Source organism: Microtus ochrogaster, chromosome 18 (assembly GCF_000317375.1).
Source record: "Microtus ochrogaster isolate Prairie Vole_2 chromosome 18, MicOch1.0, whole genome shotgun sequence".
Lineage (NCBI taxonomy): Eukaryota > Metazoa > Chordata > Mammalia > Rodentia > Cricetidae > Microtus > Microtus ochrogaster.
The window spans coordinates 49,949,327-49,970,013 of NC_022020.1; the positions used below are offsets into that span (position 1 = coordinate 49,949,327).

General features: G+C 42.9%; 1 protein-coding gene across 1 annotated transcript in view; it reads left to right on the plus strand.

Moving 5' to 3' along the window:
* Positions 1-12,050, plus strand: part of Onecut2 (one cut homeobox 2) — a 54,429-nt gene extending 42,379 nt beyond the window's left edge. The window contains 1 exon segment of the mRNA XM_026783605.1: positions 5,527-12,050. Within this exon segment, the coding sequence (XP_026639406.1) occupies positions 5,527-5,813 (287 nt within the window). The 3' untranslated portion in view covers positions 5,814-12,050.
* The last annotated feature ends 8,637 nt before the right edge of the window (positions 12,051-20,687 follow it).

Here is a 20,687-nt window from a genome sequence, read left to right on the forward strand (position 1 = left end):
TGTAGAGTTTAATAACAATACTGGAACCATTTACAGGCTACTTGTGTCTCTGGGGATAGCTGGGGCTGGCGCTTGTTTTAAGAATACTGAGGTTCACAACCTCACGCCACCTGTCATTCCATCTGTTGGCTTTTTTTTAGACTTTCAAAGGTAAAACCATTCCATTCTGTTTCTGAGCAACTGACTTTGCTTTTTATTTGCTTATTATAATATACTATTTTAATTGATTCTTTGAGAATTTGATGTGTCCATGCGATGTATTTCGACCATGTACTTCTGTCTCCCCACTTCCAGATGCCCTCTTTCACATCTCTCACAGGTCTGACTGCATGACCTCATTTTCTATAGCTCACTGAGTCCAACCAGTGCTGCCCATATGTACATGAGTGAAGGGCCACTGGTCGTAAGCATGAGCAACTTATCATACCACTAAAGAAAATGATCTCTTTTTAAAACTTTTATTTGTTTTTTAAAGAGTTATTTATTTATTATGTATACAGCATTCTGCCTGCATCTATCCCTACAGATCAGAAGAGGGCATCATATCTCATTATAGATGGTTGTGAGCCACCATGTGGTGGTTGGGAATTGAACTCAGGATGTCTGGAAGAGCAGCTAGTGCTCTTAACCTCTGAGCCATCTCTCCAGCCCTATTTATTTATTTTTACAACCAGACAACTGCTTCCTCCTCCTTCCTCACCTCCCAGTCCTCCCCTATCACCTCCCCTCTGCACCCCCCATCCACTCCTCCTCCATTTCTGTTCAGAGATGTGCAGGCCTCCCGTAGATATCAACCAAACATGGCATATCAAGTTGAAGATCGGACAAGGCAAATCAGTATGAGAAAAAGGGTTCCAGGAGCTAGCACAAGTGTCAGAGACAGCCCCTGCTCCCACTGTTAGGGAGTCCCACAAGAAGACCAAGCTACACAGCTGTCACATATATGCAGATGGCCTAGGTCAGTCCCATGTAGGCTCCCTGGCTGTTGGTTCAGTCTCTGTGAGCTCCTATAAACCAGGTTAGCTGGTTCTGTGGATTTTCTCATGGTGTCCTTGATCCCTGTGGCTCCCACAGTCCTTCCTCCCTCTCTTCGGCTGGACTCCCTGAACTCTACCTAACATTTGGCTCTGGGTCTCTGCATCTGCTCCCATCAGTTGCTGGATGAAGTCTCTCTTACGACAATTGGGCTAGTCACTAATCTACGAGTGTAGCAGAATATCATTAGGGATCATTTCATTGCCTTTATTTTTTCTTGGCGGCCATCAACTGCCAAACATCAATAGCGCCTCGGCTTGGGATGGGGCTTGAGAGCCCTTCTTCCAGCCTGGCTTGAGCTTATGTGGACACTTATAGCTTCTGTGAGCTCAGGAGGACAGTGGTCTTCTTGTGTCCAGAGACACTGTTTTGCCCCAGTCTTCCCCAAGTTCTGGCTCTTAGAATGTTCCTGCTCCCTCTTCTGCTATTTCCTAACCCTCGGGTGGGAAGGTTGCAATATAGATGTCCCACTTATGGCTGAGCACTCCCCAAATACCTGTTCTCCACACCTGGACCAGTCACTGACCAGCTGACTTTGTGAGTGGAACTCATGAGTTGCCAACTTCCAGCTGATGGTACTCTGAACAAGTTCAATCCGGCTATTTCATTACTTGGGCCTGCTTGACTTGGCATACATTTACTGGAACATGGTCTCTGCCGGTCTGTATTCTGGCGACTTCAGAAAGCCATTGGAAGAGCATAGGAAGAAAGTATCGATCCGTTATTTCTTGGCAGTGCTGAACATTTTAAGCATTTGATATTTTTCTACGTATATAAATCTAATATCTATCTCATCTGTCTGTATCTCACCAAATACAATCTGACAAACCAATGTGGACTTCTCCCACACAGTGTAATTGCCCTACTAAAAACACAAATAGAGGCTTCTCTGAAGGGTAATCAATATCGGTATAAAAATTGAGGGCTTCAGGACTAATCCAGAGCCGGGCGAGTTGACAGAGGACCCCAGCCAATGTTTACAGAAGCTATTTGCTCAGATTTTATCAGGCGATAATTGGGCATCCCTATTTATTAAGAATCCTCCAGATGAAGGCTCCACCCCCAGGAGGCTGGGACAGGACTGGGTGTGAGGACCTGAAGTGGCCATGAGTGGCCAGGCGCATTGTTTCCCACATCTCAGAAGAAGCTGTCCAGAGTGTAATAGCGCAGCACTCCACAGGGTCTCCAGAGAGGACTAAACATTGCCCTGCACGGAGGCCCCTCCCCTTGCAACAGGAGCTGTTCCCTGGAAGGGAGGGAGGAAGCTTGGCCTCAGGACCATCACTCTCATTATCTAGGTGTCCTCTTATTTCCTTTTAAGATGACAATCATCCTGCCTGGTGATTGCTGGAGTAACCCAATGAGTGGAGACTGGCACTATGAGCTCTTCTTATTTGGCTCAGAAATACAGGCCCTGAAGGGTTAAGCTCTCTGGGGTCCCAAGTCTTAGAAATGGGAGTCAAGACTGGAATCCAGGTACCTCTAGCCACAGAGCTTCCATGCAGCAGCTGCTCCGGAAAATTTTAGAAAGCAAGTAATTCAGCCTGAGGCATGTGGACCACTGGGGACAGCATCACCTAGGAGCTAATAAAGAATGCGGACCCTCAACCCACCCCCAACCCTGGCTGCGCCCACATCTGTTTGTAAAATGCTCTTCAGATGCATCCTGCACGCCGTAACGTTCAGGATCACTTTGATAGATGCCCTGAAATATGACACGAGAGTCTCAACATGCGCTTATGACAGCCAGACAGGAACCCACATAATCCAACAAGCCGTGAGAACTCGGTGGGGTGCGCAGGGGTGGAACTGAGCAAGGGAGTGTGCATGGGGAAGCCATCCAAGGGTGGCGTGGCAGGCAGGCTCAGTCACTGCTGCCTGAAATCACATTGCCAGGGAGCCTCCCTTCATGAGGAAAACCCTAAAGCCTCCAAGAAAAATGTACTTGTGTGGATATATTTACTTTTGAAAGATAATATGGTTCGTTTTCTTTGTTTCTTCTTCATTTCTTCCTTCCTTCTCTCTCTCTCTCTCTCTCTCTCTCTCTCTCTCTCCTCTTTCTCCTATTTTTTTCTTCTTAATGAGAGAAGGACAAACCAGGAAGAAATTATTTACCCAAACTGACAGGCCCCAGCAGTTTTCCCATAGAGGTCCCTCTGTTCCTGCAGCCCTTAGAAGGTTCACATCTTGTTTACTTCAGGAGTGAGTCCTCTTTGTTTCTGTATGGTACATAGACAGCATCTGTGAGTTTGGTGAGAGAAGCTTTAGTTTCCAGAGTATTTTCCCTATGAGTGTCATCCTTGAGTTAAATCCTCTTCAAGTCCATTCCAGCTGCTATGGTAAAATATCATGAGCTGTATTATAACAACTGGGGTTCATTTTCTCAGGAGACTGGAAAGGAAAAAGAAATCAAGGGGGACTGCTCTCTGGTTCACAGATGATAGTATCGCCTTGCACCCTCACTCGTGTGAAAGGCATCCGCTAGCGCTCCTATAAGAGCACTAGCCGCAAAGCCTCGTGAACTAGCTACCTCCCCCAAGCCCCACCCTTCTAATGTTGACCTTGACTAGGAGGAGCTCAGCATATGAATTTAGTAAGGGTATATAAGCATCTACATAACAGCAGATCCCAAACTCTTCAAGAATGTTCCACAAGCAGGAATGCCTAGACTAAGGTCTAGGCACATTTGCCCATCAGTACTCTGAGATGTGCAGAAAGGTATCTGCTCACCACTGAGCAGCTGTGGTTCCCATCCCGGGAGTCAGGTACCCTGTGGAATTTAACTGTAAAGGAGGCTGCCCAACCTCGTCTTTCCTGCCCTTCCCCACATAACACTGTTGAGGCTATGCAACACCCCCAGGAAGCTTAAGACTCTCTCAAGTCATGTTAACCCGTGTTTTCGTGTCTCAACACAGTGGCTTGAATGAATTGCATTATTTAGCCCTTATAATCACTTTTCTGAAAACCGTGTGTGCTGCTTAGTTTTATATCAATTGCATACAAGCTGAAATTGTCTGAAAGGAGGGAACCTCAATTGAGAAAAATGCCTCCATAAGAGTCCTCTGCAAGGCATCTTTTTTATTACTAATTAATGGGAGAGAGCTCAGCCCATTGTAGATGGTACCATCCCTGGGTTGGGGGTTCTGAGTGCTATAAGAAAACAGGGTGAGCAAGCTATGAGGACTAAGCCAGAAAGCAGCACCCCTCCATGGCCTCTGCACCATCTCCTGCCTCCAGGTTTCCACCTGCTTGACATCTTGTCCTCATGGCTTTTGACAATGAACTGTTACAGGGAACTCTTAGTGGAATAAAACCCTTTCCTTCCCAAGCTGCTTTTGGTCATGGCATTTCATCACAGCAGTAGAACACTGCCTAGGACAAATAGGCATCAGGAGTGGGGGTGTTGCTGTAACAGACCTTACCATGTTGATTTGGGGAGATGCCATCGTGGGAGGACTTTGGAACTTCAGGCTAGAAAAGTCATTGAGTGCTGAGAGCTCAGTGAGATGCTCTTCAGAAACTTGGACGATCATAATGTTGAGAACAGTGCAGACAATGGAGGCCTGGTTCTGGAAGTTTCAGTAGGAAGAACTTAATTCCCTGAGTCAAGATGCCTTTTTTCACCACTGTGCCAAGTAGAACCTATATGCCTGCTCCAAAGAGTCAGTTAGGAATGTCAGACACGATTGGTCCCAGCCTGCTAAGAAGTTGCAGACTAAGGGAGAGGTGCTGCTGGCTAAAATAATGTCCTGGTCACATACGTCATTCACATGTAGCTTCTCACGTCTACTATATCAAAGCGTATGGCAATAGAGATATTTAGGACCCTAAAGGCTGTCGTTGCATCTTTGGCTTATTTCCTACCCCTCCACTCACACAAACACACACCTGTTTTCCTGTTCTGGCTTCACTTTAAAGTGGCCAAAATAGAGCTGGCTGAACTGACTTTCCCGTGATTTTTGTTTGGTTGGTTTTGCTATTTAAATGTCTGGATGGACAGGATTTGGGTCAGGATGCTTTCATCTGTCGACTTGTGTTTCATCCTGTTAACAACTTTTGGGGTTGTGTGAATTGAAGCCTTGCTTGTGTGTTGGGGGGAGGGGGACTTTAACTTCAGAAGTGATTTTGGCTTAACAGAGAACAGCTGCAGAGGGTGAACGTGCAAAGGGCACCCCCTAGCCAACTGACTCTCCCCCTAATGCAGGGCTGCCCCACCTTCTTCACCATAACTGGTTCTGGGGGTGGGGTGGGGACAAGAGGAGAAGAGAGAGAGGGAGAGAGAGGGAGAGGGAGGGGGTGATTGATAACTGAGGCCTCCCATCACCAAGATGAACCAGGTAGGTTTGCTATTGACAGCTGAGCAATCCACACAATAAAACCTAACAGCTTCCATCCCCTCTACGATGTTGTCAATGTTTTCAATGGATCACCTTCCGGCTGGGTTCTCACACTACCACTGACCCCGTTCCCTTTTCTTTTCTCTCCCTCAAGCATGCAAACGCAAGGAGCAAGAACCCAACAAAGACAGGAACAACTCCCAGAAGAAATCCCGCCTGGTGTTCACGGACCTCCAACGCCGAACGCTCTTCGCTATCTTCAAGGAGAACAAGCGTCCTTCGAAGGAAATGCAGATCACCATCTCCCAGCAACTGGGGCTGGAGCTGACTACGGTCAGTAACTTCTTCATGAACGCCCGGCGCCGCAGCCTGGAGAAATGGCAGGATGACCTGAGCACGGGGGGCTCCTCCTCCACCTCCAGCACTTGTACCAAAGCATGATCCAAGGACTCTCACCTGGCACAAGTCACCTCCAAATGAGGACAACAGATACCAAAAAAAACCCAAAATACCAAAAAAAAAAAAAAATCACAGACATCAGATTCTTAGCTGGGGCCCTTCACTGGTGACTTGAAAGCACAATTCTCTTGAAACGTCTCTTCTAGCTGTAATCATAGGCCAGGTGTTCATTGTGTTCGCTTTTGTTTTAAATGGCTACAGAGTCTAAGTGCGCGCTGAAAACGAATCTCTCTGAACCAGACAGTGTCCTCTGAGCATGCTAGGCATCCCAGAGATCCAAATGGGGCCTTCTTGGAGTGAGTTCACCACAGCAGGGTGTCAGCCGAGCTCAGCATGGCTGTAAGCGTCAACAGTCCCATTCAGGTCCTGTCGTCTATCTCTTGCGTCCAGTTGCCCACGGGTAATAGTGGGAATTTGGCCTGAGTAAAGACACAGCGTAGGATTCCAAGACTCTACGTGATGAAAAGAATTCAACAACAAGAAAGACCTCATTTGCTTCCCAAGTGCTTAGCGTCTTTATATCACAATATACTAAAATTCTCAGCCATAACATTACGAAAACAAATCAGAATGGTGATTACTGAGCACAAGTTTTAAATATGAAAATCAATAAAAATCCAAGGACCTGTTTTTTTCCAACTCAGGCATTTTTTTCACTGGATAGTTTAGAAAGTTTTAGGTTGATTAATTTACAATGTTCCTTTTCCTTACCTCCTGGAAATCTCATGTGGTCTTTTGGATCCGTCGGGAGAAAAAAATAAAAGTCAGTTCACTTGAGCTCAAAGTATCAAGCACAACGAAGATAAAACAAATAAGGAAGGTTCTGGTTTCAATGCATCCAGTTTGACAAGGCAGTTTAGATCTGCCTTGCTGTTGTGAAGTCATTAGGAAATCATTGGAAATATGGCTTCAAGCACACTTTGCAGTTTGTTACAAATTCTATTTGTCCATAAGGCAGATGCACACTCAGGAGGCCAAGTTAACTGTTACAGTACAGGAGCAAATGCATCGTTTAAAAAGATGTAGATTTTTTTTTTTTAGATCATTACCATGTCCTTGATTTACTAGTCACCCGGTTCCTCCTCTGTGCGTTACGGCTACCATGCCGTTCATTCTCATTCTTGCTGATTTATGTTATTCTCCATCCCATCCCATGAGTTGGGATGCTTCTGTTGTTTTCTAGAAAGAAACAGTTCAATAAGCCACATCCTGTCATCTCTTCCTAACTCTCTTCCATTGTTGATTCATCCTTGTAAAACAGCTGACTGAATCTGGAAAGAACACAGCACACCAAAGAAGCAGAATACTGCAAACCAAAGACATTTATTACCTGCCATTTTCTAGCCTACAAATACTGTGATTACTTTTAGAGATCAGAACACCTCTGTAACTCCGAGTGGCATTCAGCTCTTGTCTTGGGCTCACCCTCTGGCTGAGCAAACCAGCTATGCCAATGACATTCGCCAGGCATCCAGGCGGTGGCTTTACCACACCAGCTCTGGTTGTCACTTTCTCATAGCGAGTGGAAGAGGGCCCACAGAACTCTGGGAGATTACAAAGGTCACTATGTGCATATTTACCAGTGAATGGCCCCAGGTGGGCACCGTGAGGTGTTCCAAGCAAGCCAAACGCTGCAATGACTCTTTACAGACACTTAAGACTGACTTTTGTATGAATTACTTAATTGAAACCAAAGAATCTTTTTTCTGCACCTACTTCTGCAACAAACAGAACTGTCCCATTAAACTGAGTAAATGATCCCATCAGTCACCGGAAACCACCATCAACAAGAAAAGCACGCTAAAATAAAAACAAAAACGAAAAAAAAACACCGAAGACACACTGTGTTCAAACAGACCTCTTGGGACATTTTTTTTTTTTTTTTTGGAAGCAGATTTGAAAGGGTTGAGACAAGAATCAGAACACAGAAGAGCCTCAGTGGCCGCTGCTTCATTTGACAACTCACTCGGTAATCTTAAAGCTGAAGATTGTCTTTAATTTGTGCCTATGCAGTTTTTTCAAAAGAACATGGAACAGAGCAACAGAAACCTCAACAGCTACAATACCAAAGACGAGGATTCTCCACCTTTTGTCTCAGTTCGTTACCTTCTTTTGCCTGGCTAAAAATACTAATAGCGTCATTGATCTGTACAAAGGTAATTGATTTTGTTTCTTTAAGCAACGAAAGGAAAGGGTCATTCGTTTGATTTCATTGCTTCCCTTTAGTTTTGTCTTGTGGTTTTTTTACTCAGCATGGAATCCCCCCAAAAGGTTCCATGGACCCCAAATTTGAGATGTTGGGATACTGAATGCTGTTCCCCTCTCTTTTTCAACAGAGTCTGGGATATACTATTGTTGCTTGAATGTTTGTTGCTTAACCCTTAGACTTGGTTGCTTCTATGTTCAGTGTCTCATCATTAGGGGAAGGGAGGGGAGCAAGGGTCAGGGGTAGGAGTCTTGGTGATACGTCCTCTCCAGAGCCACAGAACCAAAGAATTTATAGAGAAATTTACAACCTCATCTTCATGTGATTGCCACATATTAACAGGGCTTCATTTGGGGGTGGGGAAACATGTAAAAAGAATTGCCAGTTTCTACTTTTCTATTAGCTTTTTAAAAAAAATCAGCTGTAAAGTTGCATTTCTGAAGAAAGATATAAATATATATATATAGATATTAAATGTATGAGTACATATATAGACCAACCTGCATTGGTGACAACCCAAAGTTTTCCTGTTAACATGCCATCTTTTTGTCATTATGTTCCATTTTCTCAGTATTGGGTTCACAACTGTTCTCATGTCTCATACCATTCCGGAGTTAATTTGCCACTATGGTTGTCTGGCAGTATTCGTATTTCTATGTCAATTTATGGGAAAAGTTGAAAGTCACATTTAAGTATTACTACATGTAACCTGCTGATGAATGGATTCATGATATAAATGAGTTTTATTTGCATCTCGTCATCTCTATTCTGTGCCTCAACCATGTTAGGCAAGGTTTCTCCACCAGGTTAGCTCAGAGCTACTGTGGCTGGCAGTTCGAGGAATGCTTAGTGGTCCATTCCCACCCACTGTGGAGTAGAACTCCCAGAAATCCACCTTCCAGTAGGTACCCCATCCATCAGGGTACTCTAGATTCTTCATAGTGAGCAGAGCCACCAGGGACTTCTCATGGGGAAGTCCAGCGCCTATTGCAATAGGTTGACCAGGTGTCCTCAGGGTAGTAATTACCAATTTGTATTGAGAAGCTTGACTGCAACCATAGCTCCCACTGGGGTGGAACAGGGTCATTGGGGTGGGGGGGGGACATAGCTCAACCCTGGAGAAAAGACAAATGGCAGATTGTGAGGAGAGTCCCAGATTCCCATCCCTGGGGAGCCACATTATCTGCTCTGCCCCCTCCTTCCGTGCCCAGTGTGGCCTGCCCTGTGCATGACCATCATTTCTAGAGCTCCGTGTGATTTCTATAGTCTGTCCTGCCCGGAGAATGTTTCTTTCACCCTTCCCTTGTTTCCCTTTATCTCCTGCTTGTATTCCATGGGCCCTTGGTCAAATGACCAAGAGAAATGCATATTTCTTCCAGAGGTTGCTCCCATTTCAGCTTGTTCAGGTGAATTTTAGCTTGGGCAAACACTTTAAATGGGCCCCTGTGATGTGTGGCCACTGGGAACGGTGGTTCTGATGGAATGTAGGCTGAGGAACCAAGCACCTTGTTTTGGCTGGTGACTGACACACGAAGTAACAGCATTTGGGTCTCTACATCCTTGGAAGATGGTGACATGAAGAAAAAAAGTAAGAAAAATGTCTCACCTATCTCACATAATATCAAAGAGAATGCTTGCTTTAAGAAGTTATTTGTACACACACATATGTATATGTATATGTGTCTGTATGTATGTGTGTCAAAATTTTAAGCCCTACAAAGTATAATCTTGCTAGCTGGCTAGCTGGAGGAAAAAAAAGTGCTATACTGAAAGGTTATAGAATTTGACCCAGTGTTTTTTTCCCAAAGCTCTTACGTTTTTATTTTAAATTAATAATTTCAGATAAAATAACCATTGGATAAAGTATAGAATCAAAATCCTCAACTCAAGGAAAGTTCCAGACTGCCTCAGCCATCAGCAACAGCTGGACACTATGCAATAATAGTTCACAACCCAATTTCACATTCTTGGGGTGACAGAAACCCAAATGCTCGACACTTGTGGGTGAAACGAGTTTTTCTTTAAGCCTCTGCATAACTAAACTTGTGTTTTCTTTTGTTTTCAGTGTGATTTTAGTGACGGAGATTCAATTCCTTCATTATCAGAATTCTTTTAAAGGAGAGTCAATATATTTCTTTTTTTTAAAGGACAATAACAACAATAATAAAAATTCGATTCCATTATTTAAAAAAATTCCCCACAGTGTTATAGAGCATTTAGTTTGTGCCACAGACTAGTTGAGCCCAGAAGGAAGACTGTGTGCACAGCTCTGGTTTTCCTAAAGGCTCTTGGCAGCTTCGGCTTTGGAAAGCCAATTTCATTGTCACTTCAAGCTAAAGCAAACCAAAAACTAGGAAGTTAAGCCTACTAGACACACACACACACACACACACACACACACACACACACACACCACTTTCCTAAGGTAAGCACTTAGTTTCAAAGCCAAATATTAATAATTCAATTTTAAATAATCAAACAGTGTCTATGTTGGGCATCCATGACGTAGTGCCAGTAAATTAAAATTGAATAGATTTTTAAACAAGTAGTCACTATTTGGTAGGTACAGAGGGGAAGTATCCCCATTATATAAAAAAAAAGTCTAGGGATGTGTCTGTTAGCTAGATACTATCATGGAAAATATCACGGAAATACACTTTTGGAGGAAATGGGTCCTCAGGAGCTTGTCTAATTGGAATTTTTCAAAACCTACAAGCAGACTAAATTCCAAGGTTGTTAAAGAATAATCATCTATTGAAAAATGGAGAAAGTAGATCAAAGTTGTGGTTAGTGTTGACCACATAGCCCAGACACTGCTTTGTCAATATCTCTTCTAGCTTCCGGCCCAGTCACAGCTGACTTTACTATCCTGTTGATGCTGATTTAGACTTGCTAGTCTAACCAAGTGAGTGGGAAGCAGAAGAAGAGCTAGAGCCTTTCTGATGATTACCTGCAAGGTTTGATAGCTGGACAGTGCTATCAAAGTATAGAGTCTGCTAACCGGAGAGTCCAGCTGTAAAATCAGCCAACATGAATCCCCACTTAAGAAGAGCAGTATTTCTGGTGGCTGCTTGAACTATAGATGCCCGAATGCCTATTTTCTATCTACACTTGTTTCTTTGCAAGGTAGGGGGTAAGAGTGGGAGGTTGATTGGTTCGTTTTAGAAAGTCCCAAGTACTTGTGAAACAAAAAAAAAATAATAATAATTCTTAAAATAACGTAGGATCTCATATACGTAGAGGCAGAACTTTTCATCAAGGCCATGTGTTATGCTCTGAGTCCACCTTAAGGGCTTATCAACCTCAGTTACCCAAGTGGCTACCAATTGCAGGGAAGGTGGAGCCTCGGCTTTACCTCTGTGCACTTTGAGTTAGGTTGATTGACATTAACCAGTTCATAGTTTTGAGTAGAGAAAAATGTACGTAAGGAAAAAAAAATTCACCATAGGTTTGGTCATTCCATGGGAATCCTCCATTTAGCTCAGTTTTTAGCAACAGGCATTTTATATGGCACAGACCTTGGTAGATAAGTTTGCTTGATGCTTATACAGTCTGTAGGCTTGGATGTATACAGGTCTAGATACATATTTCAACATAGATCCTTATAGTTGACTTTATATCCACATACATTGCCTAGAGGTGTCTAGACTGTGTACATGCAAGTGTGTACAGACATGTTTAATACATACATATACATATATATTGTAATCTGTTACAATAAATAAATTTCAAATCATCCTGCAACATGTATGTGATACTTTGACAATGTACCTTGTCTTTATTATTTTCTTGTAAAGCTGAGAACCAAAGTGCAGAAGTGTAAGCAAAAGTATCCCACATCGTCATTCATCTTTGTACTTGAAATTACTTTCATTTGGGTCCAGCCAAGACCAACAACTTATTGATGGAACATTGGATATTATTTAATTGTCTATGTTCGATGTTTGATGACTTTGGTCGAATAGCTTTATTCTGAATCTCTCATAACTAAAGCTAAATCCAAAGACCTGAAAAAGAACAAAAAAGGGGGGCGGGTGGGGCTGGGGGATGCAGAGGAAAAGTGCACATCAATGGGGAAAAAAGTGGGCTCTGGTTTCCAGGGTGGAAACAAGGGTGGGGTGGTCTTGTGGAGGTTACATTAGCTAGTGGGGGAGGGGTGGTTTTTTTTCCCTCATGTCTGTCATATCAAAGTGGTCTTTAATGTGATAAAGCTTTAAATGTTATACTTTGCTGCTTTGTGTTAACTTAGAATATAGAAAGAAATGACCCGTTTTGTCCATCAAAAGAAAAACAAAAACATGAAGACAACCCATCCCCACCCCTCAGATATATTTTAACGTGTCTCTTTCTATTGTGACCCAAGAAGCTGTTAGTTAATATAATTAAGTTATTTAAATTAGTTTCCTGTATGCTTAGCATGTAGCATTTTGGGTAATTATTTAATTCTCTTTCCTTGGTTTGATTTAACTCCTTACTCTTATTTATGAAAATGCAGAGCAAGCAAGGCTGCATCTGAGATGCAGAACCCTAGCCGCCGTTCTCCTCCACTGGACCCTGCTTCTTAAAACGGTGAGCTTCTGTTACAGACAGGGAAGAAGCCTAGGTTACAGTGAAACTGAAAAACAATCGGGGGGGGGGGCCATTTCCCCTCTCGGATTAACTTCTAGAATGGTTTGATGGTTTTTAAATTATTTAATTTAAGTTCACAGTGCCACCAGGTACCAGGCGAACTTCACCTCTTAATTCCTGGGGCCCTCAGAGCCTTTCTATTGTAACTTATTTATTTAACTTATTCGGCATCTGCGACAGGTGCGCTGTACAGTTTGTGTTTGTTATTTAAAACAACAGAGAGCACTGCAGTTTGCTGTCAGAACAACAGAGCAGATTTGTGGACAAGCAGTGACTGCTCAGCCTGAACCTTCTTCAGAACACTTGAGCTGAGATCCAACATCACCGGCCCGGATTTTGGGGCTTCTATATGGAAACTGGAAAAATAAATTTTAAAAAAAAACAACAACAATAAACCAAAAAGAGAGAACCCTTACACTAGCTGCTTCCAAGAAAGAACCCAGTGTGTGTGTAAAGCAACAAAACAAAAAAGGGAAAAAAAGCAGAAAAAAAAGGAAAAAAAAAAAAAACGGAAAAACTTTCTATTTGTAGTGAGAACCAAAGAAGGCTACCTCACTGACTTTTTCCATTTGTAATTTTAATCGTGTTGATGACACCAAAGATACCAAAGATTCCTTTCTCTGTGCGGTCTGCATTTCGCTTGTGCTCTTCTATGATTTGAATTCTTCTTGCTGACATATGGTATGGACAGCCACAGCTCAGACACCCCAAAGAAACAATGATGTTTGTGAAGGAGGCTGCTAACCCTAGAGGGGATCTTTTCTGTGTCTCTTACCTTTGCCTGCTGCCGGTCCCACGTGTTCAGGATGCAAGCTGGGATGCTGCTGTCCCAAGCTGGGATGCTGCTGTCCCTGGGTTCTTTAGAGTTCCAGTTCCAATTTGGTGACGAAGACTGCTTGGAGGTGGCCTACAGGCCTCTGTTTTCTGGAGCTATCACTGGAAAAAAAAAAAAAAGTGCCAGGCTATTGCCAACTACAAAAATAAGCATTGGATAGGAGAGCTGGAAGGGACTTAGGACACAGTCAGTTACCACACACACACACCCCATGCCCTAGGGCCAGGTTGGATTAGTTAATCTGTGTCCAGTAACCCCAGAGCAAAACCCAGCCCATGCTTCCTGGCTCCAGGTCCTAGGTCCTGCTGATTCTGTGATGCTCTGCGGGTTGTGCCTGACACTGGTCACATGTTGTCAAGTAGGAAAGTAGTCATTCTTTATCAATGAACAGAAACTGTAGCTTAGGGATTAATACTTTCATCCCTTAAGAATACTCTTCAGAGTCATAGATGATTTGTTGCTTAGTAACGTGGCCAGCCTTGAACTTATAGGGCCCACTCAGGGGTTCTGCCTGGGAAGCATATTGACCCAAACAGTAAGATGACTTTTGAACACACCCATTACAAAATTTTGAATAAATAAGCTTAAATCAGTGGAAGGAGAAGGCTCAATCCTGAACCATTGAGTTTATTTACTAGGCTATTCTAAAGTCAATATTTATCAAGCAAGGAACCGTGGCTACCAGTTTTGGGAGGATATTTTACCTGTCAGCTTTTTTATTTGTTCATTTTCTTTTTACCTAAGCGTGTTCCCTTTTAACTTCTAAATTAACTCAATTTACACGATAAATGTAAGCCCTCCATTGCTTGATGCGAAGATGCATTCCTTGCAAATGAAAAATATCCCAATAGCAGAAGAATGGATATACCCGTTTAATAATGGTTACATAGTTACTGCTGTCCTGTTTTCCCTTGTCAAAACTTAATTGGTCTTCTTTAAGTTTCTTTCGATTCTATTAAATGACTAAATCACTATTAAGATCATTCACCAAAGTGATTGGAACGTTAGCCAGTGAATCTTTTTTAGCTTTTGGCCACGTGAGATTTAGGTACACACAAGTTCCTATCTCTAGTCTATAGAGCTCTTTATTGAATACTGTGATTTTACATCTCACGTAATAGTTATCACTGAGCTTTTAAAGAGGCTATTAGATAAAGCTAAGAAGGGCAGATCAATTAACTTACCAGCTCCATACACCAACAGAGTATAGCTGATGGAAGACTTTACAAAACTTATAAACAAGAAAACATATCCTTTCTCTCTCTCTCTCTCTCTCTCTCTCTCCTTTTCTTCTCTTTCTTCTTTAAAGACAGGGTCTCATGTGGTTCAAGCTAGCCTGAAACTGACGGATAGATGAGGATGGCTTTGAACTCCCTCTTAATCTTCCTGCCTCTGTGTCCCTAGCAGTGGGACTACAGTTGCGAACCACCAAGTCCAAACAGTTATCTTCTTTCTGAAGTTTGCAAGTTCCATCCTGGTGTATGTAAAAATCCTTTCCTACCTAGATGGGGCTAAAACTTCACAGTCTCCGTATTCAAGGCAAACCTGCAAGGCCTTCTTTCCAAGCAGCTGATCACCAAATTCCTATTCAAATTCAACAAACATTCTCAGAATGTTTGTTGCGAACACACTAAGCAGCAGAGTGGTTCCCTGTAAGCAGTAACACCTTCCCCAGTCTTCCTACCACTGAGCCCTAGGAGAGAGAACCCAGAAAGAGCAATGGCAGCCTGAACACAGAAAAGATCTCAATTGGCAGACCCTTCTTCAGCACCCCCTTTCCTCCCCAGCCTCATGCTTCACTTTCAAAGTGTGACATAACCACGGGACGAGTGCCTTGCTTGAACCAAAGCAACGATTTAGCCAGTCTGGACCTCTCTGTGCTTTTTTCGTTTTTTTAATCCTTCCTGTGAATACCTCAGCTTCAACTGGGCCTCCATACAGTAAACTGGTGGGCTTATCGTACTGCGGTGCTTTGCAATGCAACCCTGCAGAGAACAAGATTTGTACTGATACCAAAGGTTCTTTCTCTACGTCTCTTCCTTCCGCCTCCCCATTGTCCCCCTTTTCTAGTCCTTCATGGTTCCAAAGCTTTAATACGAACCTGGGCATGTTGGCAATGCAGACCGCGCAATTCCTTACTGAATTTTCTCAGATATACCTCATAGAGAATAGTGTTTAGAGTAATGTTATTATAGCGTATGTAATAAATTATTCACTGTTTCTTTTGGTAACTGTGATTTAAAAAAAGAAAAAAGAAAAAAAAGCTTTATACAGTTTAGGTTGTGCTTTTGTAATAGCTGAAAATGTGCGCTTAAAAAGGAAATGTATGTTCTTTTTATTTTTCTTCTCCCCCTTTGGATTTTATTTATTTTGGATTGGGGAAAGTTGCAGAATGAGCCCAAAGTTTACAGTTTCATATTTTGCTGAAGAAACAATCTGTGTTCATTTGCTCTGTTGAAGGAAAAAAAAAAGTTATTTTCTACATTTGTGCTAATTGTTCTGTGTTAACGGTGTAGTATTATAATTAGCAACTACCAATCAGTGCTATAATTTTATGCATGAGGCTAAAAACTTAGCAGTGTGATGCATTGTGGTCTTAATAGCAACGTTTTTCATTTTGTACTAGCTCCTCCCCTTTGGTTCAATGGACATTATTTATGCATGGGCGCCCATCATTTGTTAGCAGACATGAACAGTTGTGTATACATTAAACTGTGAAAAATGTACACAGTTTGGCCTCAGACAGTGATAATACTGGTTTTCTTGGGAGATGTATTACCTTGGAAATCCCTTCACCTCTTGTTGGGATTTTGAAATGAGTCAGATGGAATCAGGGTTGAATTTTATGATGAAAAGGTCATCCAAGTGGCCGTTAGCTTACTCCAACCCCGCCAATTGGGACCCTCATAACCCAGATATATCGCGACATCCGAGAGAGCTGAGAATTAGCAGTGGAGAGTAACTCACCTCTGCATTTTTAATTTCCACTAAAGGGAGTTGTAGCTTTATGTTTATGACCTCAGGCCTATTGGGTCATGTATACGACAATGCTAATTCATCTAGGTCTCTTTCCTGGATTTTCCCATGGGGACTGGCTTCTTCTAGAATTCTGTTGTCAGCTGCCAGTTGAAATGCATGTAGCATCGATATCAGTAATTCATCTCTGGCTTTTTGGTAAACTGTCACAGATAACCCCAGAAGTTATTTGGATATATGGTCATTCCCTAAACATTCACTCACGTGGCCCTGACATATTTTTCCTCCTTAGGGTCAGAAATGACTCTAGATTCCTATTTACAAAGTTATGCCTATATTCTAGAGAGAAGTATTAAGAATTTTGAGAATCAATTTAGGAAACCCATCTTGGTTTGAATTCCCCAGCCTTTGAGGTCTCTCTATCTCAAAAAAAATATTTTTTTCAATCCCAGTGGATTGGGCAAACATATCCTTATATTTGGGTTCTGAGATCCACTCTTGAGTTTCCTACCTATTTCCTACACCAGTTTGCTCCCCGCAAAGCCAAATCAGCTGCCAAGTTCTGTAGTTGTCCTGCGGAAGAGAACGAAGCCCAGGAAACAATGGTGGGGGCACAGCAGTCTGCCATGCAGAATACTGGAAATTGCCAAGAGACAGCAGAGCGTTGCATGTGTGTCTGTCAGTAAGTATGTTGGAGATGGTCATTCGTTGAGGACGCAAAGGAACGGCCTTATAAGCAGGCTATGATAATGAAAGCTTTGTAATGTAGTCTTTTGGTTTGTTTGCTTGTTTGTGTTTCCTTCTTATTAATCTGCCAAAGATGGGAATGGATATAAGAACTTTTAAAATCAACCTTTGTAAGCGAGTTGTTGATTGTAATAGTGTTTAATCTCCCAGAAAGCTTTGCATATTCTTCTGCAATATGTCAAGTCCCTATTTGTTTCCGTAAGCTCTCTTTACACTCACAGGCCTGCAAACTGTTCCTCATGATGCAGATGCTAGCGGATGCTGTTATATCTACAACGTTCTAATGCATTTTTTGATCCAAAGCCGACAAAGGGGTGTATGAGGCATGAGCATGCCTGGCCTTCTTTACTACAAACAACACAGGGGTCTGGCTCATTAGAATTTGCCAAGAAGACTTGTCTTATGAAATTTGAGGTATATTTTGTTATGCCTTTTTATTTCCTTTTTTTTTCTTAAACTGTGGAAAGTGATACATTGAATCAAGTGTAAGCTGAGTTTTCCAGACAACTGAAGTAGCTACATTGTGAATGTTATTTTGTTATTAAAGGGTTTTTACTCAATCTTTGTGCCAATGAATGTCCTTTTCCTTGGAAACACAAGAAATACGGAATTATCTCTGCTTGGCCTGGATTTTCCTCCTGTGGAGGTGTGTGGTCCTGGCCTGGGAAATAAATGGTTATGCCTCTGCTTAGAAGGTAGGTTTGGAACACTAGCAAGAGGTCTTCATGTCTATCAGCTTTGAAAAGTCCTGGGTCCAAATTTTCCAACCTCAATCTCTCAGGACCCCATCATATCTCTAAGAGCCCATGAGCAAAACAAACAAACAAAACACCGACCCCAATTATACATACAGGAAAGGAGACCTGGTAATCTCACATCTTCTGTGAGCCACTAAGTATTCACCCACCCCCCAGTTCCCCTCAGCGCAAGCCTGGGCCTTCACGGAAGGACTTTCTCCTATCTTGACTCCTGTAAGGGAGTCAGTTATTCACTCAAGCCAGGGGGAGGCTTTTGCTATAAGCTGGCTTCTCAACCACGCTCTACACCCCCTTTACCTAACACCTTTGTCATTTTTGAGATGATTCCTTAAGAATCAAAGGTATGGCTTTCTAGTGTTTTATTTCTAAGTGATTGTATCATCACAGTTCTTAGATCAGAAAGTCTGTAGGTGAGGGGGAAAAAAAGACCCTTTGGCTTCCTGTAGCTCAGAGTGTAACATGAGGGGCTGTTTGTTGGGGTTTCTGTCCTGCCCAGTTCCCACAGCTGGCAAGTCCCAAAGTCACACAGAGGTCTCCATAACTTATAAACTGATTGGCCCATTAGCTCAGGCTTCTTGGAGCTTATATCTTATATCTTAGCCACATAGCTTTTTTCAGTGGGGCCGGTCACATACTGCTTCTTCAGTGGTCTGGGCAGGACTGCGAGAAATGGGCTTCCTCCTTCCTATAATTCTCCTGTTCTCATCGCCCGCCTTTACTTCCTGTATGGTTGACCCACTTATACTTCCTGCCTGGCCAATCAGTGTTTATTTAAAACATGATTGACAGAATACAGACAATTCTCCCGCACCATCAGAGGAGCCAGGCAGGTTACCCATACTATAGACCGTGTTTGGAGGCCGTTTGAGTCACAGCTACTGAGCCTACTGGAAATACTGTCCACCAATGCCTAGTTTATTTCTGCTTGGAAGTCCTTTTCAAAGAAGTTGTAGAACTTGGGTTATTCTCCCATTTCCCTTACTTTGGCATTTAGCTTGACTCAATTTACTATCTAGGACAGGTTCTTTTTTTTTTTTTAACTAAAGTCAGGAGTTTGCTATTTGAGAACAGTTAAGTGTATACAGAATACCTAGCTAACAGATAGTCTCATAATTAGAAAACATTTCCTGAAATGTAAAATACAGCCCCGCCCCACCCCTGCCTTTTTTTTCTGTGTTGCTTTTTGTCACACAAGCCCAAACAGTGTGAACCAGTAGCCCAAAATGAAAGTTTACAAAACACCTGGCTTATTGAATCTCCCGAAACAAGAAGGAGCTTCAAGCTTGAGAAGTTAGAAATGGAAGTTTGGAGCTGAGGGGATACCACACCATCTAGTTAGGTTGCTTTTAATCTCCATCTCCAATCAACACATCTCTTTTTCCCTCTCAGTCCCCAAAACAGTTCAGTGTCCTCTCTGCACACCCAGGATGCCAAAGAATTGCATGGACCAGGGGACTCAGGAGCCAACCAACATCCTAGTGAGTTCTGGGCTGCATTTTCTCAAAGAAAGTGAGCCAGGTCTCCCCTCTCCCCCTGTCCATTCTTCCTGTCTGAATAGTTCTACCAGGTGACTGCTTTATTAGCAGAGATCTGTAGAATCTTTCTCGCTCAGTGAGTTCTTACAGCTCCCACCAAAGAGAAGTGAAAACAAGTTCCAATGTATTTTCTTTTATCCAGTTTGGTTCCCAAGATCCAACTCTCACATTAGGCCTTGGCTCCTGGTATGTTTCCTTTTGGTTTAGAAACCACTATTGAATTTCACACACTGGCCCCTGTGCCTTTAGTCCTTCCGTTGAGTCTTTTGGTTGCTTTATGGTGGTATTTAAAGGTGACTGTCATGAAAGGAAGACGGGGATAAAGAAAGAATTTGCCCCCACCTCTTTTTAAAGTTTGAAAATGAAAGCGATCCATGATGTCACAGGGGGCGTGGCTGTGGTGGCTGTGCTACAGTCCTGGCTCTGTTCTCTGCCCTGGGTGCCCATTCCAGGACTCTAACCCTTTAGTGGAAACCCAACTGCTTGTCATAGAACTTCAGCCAGACCCAGAGAGACCAAGAGACCCCAGCCATTCACAAAACCACTATCTTCAGGAAACTGGAAAAGGGGAACTTTATTTTAACCAACGTCCTTTAAGTCCCTTTAATCGACCCTTCTGGTTTTGGGCACCATGAAAACGTACTCCCTCCTATTTTGGAAAAATTCCCCCGTGCTGATCCAGTCCTCCTTTCTCCCTGAGTTATGTTTACAAGCACATGATCCCCAGGTTTTGCCCCAACTCAGATACACTAAGTCACACTGTACTGAGAGATTTCCCAGGGGTGGTGAACAGGGTATATATTCAGTGACTGCCCTGAAATCCTGGTGGGTGTGAGGATCATGCTTCATGATTCAGAATGAATGCCCATCACGTTCATTCTACGCTCCGCCCCCCACAAGCCCCCAGTCCTGTCTTTTTGGAAGATTTCTCTGAATGTTGATTGCATTTGCAAGATGTCTCATTTCCCACCCTGGGGTTTGTTCTGCAACAACGCTGCTTACACTGGATTCTTTTAATCCTCTCGTTGAATGGTCGTGCTGTAAATTCTACAATTAATGTCAAATAAACTGCTTTAATTCATGGATCATGGCTCAGTTGCTTTCATTGTTTCTCTCTCTCTCTCTGTGTGTGTGTGTGTGTGTGTGTGTGTGTGTGTGTGTGCATGTTCT